The 3,536-nt window shown below is 57.8% G+C and overlaps 1 protein-coding gene across 1 annotated transcript; it reads left to right on the top strand.

Annotated features, from left to right (window-relative positions):
* Positions 1 to 3,132: 3,132 nt before the first annotated feature.
* LOC115241483 (proline-rich protein HaeIII subfamily 1-like) lies at positions 3,133 to 3,519 on the top strand (the record flags this gene model as incomplete). The annotated part of the gene is made up of 1 exon (XM_029817249.1): positions 3,133 to 3,519. A coding segment is annotated over exon 1 (387 nt), but the record flags the coding sequence as incomplete, so codon positions are not given.
* Between the last annotated feature and the right edge of the window lie 17 nt (positions 3,520 to 3,536).

The following is a 3,536-nucleotide window of genomic DNA, read 5'->3' as shown; positions in this document are numbered from 1 at the left end:
GGGCCACCACATCAGCCGCCAGAACCCCGAGCCCCGCATCCGATTTACGCCGCGGCCGCACATACGCGTCCGAGTAGATCAAAACCAATACGACGCCCTGCTCGACTCGGGGTCCGAAATATCCTTCGTTAACGACGACACGGCCGCCCACGCGCAACGAGGGGGGCACGCCATCGACCGGCACGAAGGAGACGTACAACTCGCGAACGGCGAAACCACCCGGATCCCCGGCACCATCACCTTGCCCATCCGCATCGGGAAGTGCATGTATCAGCACGACTTCGCTATCCTGCCGAACCTCGAGAGCCCGATATTAATCGGCATGGATCTTTGGGCACGTACCGGCATCCGCCTGGCCCCGCCTCGATACACCCCCCGAGCGAACACCCCGATGCTACACGGAACGACCGGGGGGCTGACCCCGCAAACCGTCACGGAAGAAAGACGACTAAAGGACTTCCTCGAACACGAATTAACGAAATTCGAGAACATCCAGGGCCCAACCGACCGCGTACAGCACGAGATACGATTGCGAGATCCGACACCGATCAAACAACGCTACCGACCACGCAACCCTGCGATGCAAGCGGTCATCGACCGGGAAGTAGCCGAGATGGAGGCTGCCGGCGTCATTGAACCATCCAAAAGCGCATGGAGCTCGCCCGTAGTACTCGTCAAAAAGAAAGACGGAAAGTACCGGTTCTGTATCGATTTCCGCAAGGTCAATGATGCCACGGAAAAAGATGCCTACCCGTTACCGCAAGTAGTCGCGACACTCGACAAACTACGGGGCGCGCGATACTTAACGACACTGGACTTAAAAAACGGATATTGGCAGATACCGCTCAAACCCGCAAGCCGACCGATCACCGCGTTCACAATCCCCGGACGGGGATTGTATCAATTTACGGTCATGCCCTTCGGGCTACACTCCGCACCGGCCACCTTCCAACGGCTATTAGATACGATCATAGGACCAGCCCTCGAACCCAACGTGTTCGTCTACCTGGACGATATTATCGTCATAAGCGCGACGTTCGAGGAACACCTGCAATTACTCACCGAAGTTTTCCGCCGACTACGCGAGGCAAGCCTGCGCCTCAACCCGGCCAAGTGCCGTTTTTGCGTCGATCGGTTGAAATACCTGGGGCACGTAGTCGACCGCGACGGGATCCGAACCGACCCCGACAAGGTTAGTGCCGTCGCCAACTGGCCCGAGCCACAAAACGTCAAGCAAGTCCGACAGTTTCTGGGGATGGCGTCCTGGTACCGGCGGTTCATCGCGAATTTCTCGACCGTCGCCGCACCGCTCACCCGGCTCACAAAGAAAAACGCACGATGGGCGTGGGGATCCGCAGAAGAGAACGCGTTCCGCGAACTAAAACAGACGCTCATTTCAGCACCGGTACTCGCCTGTCCGGATTTCACGCGCCGATTCGTGTTACAAACCGACGCTAGCACCAGCGGCCTCGGGGCCGTCCTGACACAATACTTCGAGGAAGGGGAGCGCGTAATAGCGTATGCGAGCCGGACATTAAACAGCGCCGAGCGTAATTATAGCGCCACCGAGCTAGAATGCCTCGCGGTGGTATGGGGCATTCGGCGAATGAAGGGCTACCTCGAGGGGTACTCCTTCACCGTACTAACCGACCACCAGTCGTTAAAATGGCTACAGCGCCTGGAGGCTCCCACCGGGCGACTCGCCCGGTGGCTGTTTGAGCTCCAGCAATATGACCTCGAGGTCAAGTACCGCAAGGGCACGCTCAACCGAGTGGCGGACGCCCTATCGCGACAACCTGAGCTTTGCGCCGCGACCGCACGCCGGTGCCGCTGGTACCAACGAATCCTCGCGGAGGTCGAGCGCGAACCAGCCAGCCGACCGGACTATCGGATCAGCAACGGGAAACTGTTCCGCCATATCCTACACAGCCTGAACTTCAAGGAGCACGCCGCGGAGGAACAATGGAAGGAGTGCGTGCCGGAGGATCAACGCCACACGGTGCTGCGAAATTATCACAACGCACCAACCGCCGGACACCTGGGGATCGCGAAAACAATCGCTCGCATCGCCGAGCATTATTACTGGCCGGGGATGTTCCGGGCGATCGCCGGATATGTACGCACGTGCGAAACTTGCCAGAAGCACAAGGTGGCCCAACAACAACCGGCCGGAAAGCTCCACGCGACCGACGTTCAGCGCCCATGGGAGCAAGTCACTACCGATCTCGTAGGGCCCTTACCGCGCTCACGACAGGGCCACACGTGGCTCTACGTAATGCAAGATCGATTTTCAAAATGGGTGGAAGTAACACCGCTCCGCCAAGCCACCGCAAAAACCATTACAAAGGCCATCACCGAGAAAGTCATCCTTCGACACGGCCGACCGGAATCAATCTTGTCGGATAACGGCACGCAGTTTACCTCCAAGGAATTTAACGACCGACTGCGCGCATTCAATATCCAGCATAAGACCGCTCCCGCCTATGCACCGCACTGCAACCCAGTGGAAAGGACCAACAAGACGATCAAAACAATGATCAGCGAATTCGTCGACAAGGACCATCGAGACTGGGACGAACACCTGCCCGCATTTCAATTCGCATTTAATACGGCAGTACACGATGCCACCGGCTATACGCCGGCATATGTCAATTACGGGCGAGAGCTCGTACCGCCGCACCGCACCGCACCAGCAACCGAGAGGACGTCACCAGATACGACACGAGAACGACTAGACGACGCCTATAAAATCGTCCGAATCCAACTTGCGAGAGCTTTCCAGCGGCAAGAGCGATACTACAATCTCCGGCGACGAGAGTGGAGACCGCACATCGGCGAATGGGTGTGGAAGAAAGACCACCCACTGTCGAAGAAAGCCGACAATTTCAACGCAAAACTTGCACCGAAATATATCGGGCCGCTCGAAGTTCGTCGAATTATCTCGCCAGTAATCGTAGACCTGAGGAGCAAACGGGGAAAATGGTACAAACATGTACACATTCAGGATCTCAAAGTCGCAAAGACCAAACAAAACGGCGACAATAACAACCCCGAGGACGAGGATGATACCCCCACTACCGACGGAGAGGGATAAACAGCCGAACTCCAGCTCTAACGGCACAGATAGCAAAGATGTGCGATCCCGAAAACATCCTAGCTGCCATCAACGAGATCCTGGACGATCCAGGATTTCAATACCAGCCGCCGACGCCGAACACCAGCCAAGCCGGCAATGAGAAGCCGCCAACGACCGACCGTCCGCCGACCGGCCCAGCCGCCCGACCGCCGAGCCGACCGCCGAGAATCGGAACACTCATCCAGCGTTCCGATCGACAAAACCAGCTGAAAATGGAGCAGCTGATGCAGGCTCCACCACCGCCGCCTGCCCGCTCACGACCACCAGCGAGCAACCCGGCCCGCAAAAGACCGCGGGAAACCGAAGAAAAGACCAGAGAGGAACAACAACCTCGCCTCTTGATGCCGACCGGCCCGTTACCGCCGCCACCGATCCGCGTGCAAGTAGAGCCCGGCATCAT

The sequence above is a fragment of the Formica exsecta genome, unplaced genomic scaffold (assembly GCF_003651465.1).
Source record: "Formica exsecta isolate Colony F162 unplaced genomic scaffold, ASM365146v1 scaffold4999, whole genome shotgun sequence".
In the NCBI taxonomy this organism is placed as follows: domain Eukaryota; kingdom Metazoa; phylum Arthropoda; class Insecta; order Hymenoptera; family Formicidae; genus Formica; species Formica exsecta.
Note: the sequence above shows the minus strand (reverse complement) of the source record. Positions and strands in the feature narration are given on the sequence as shown.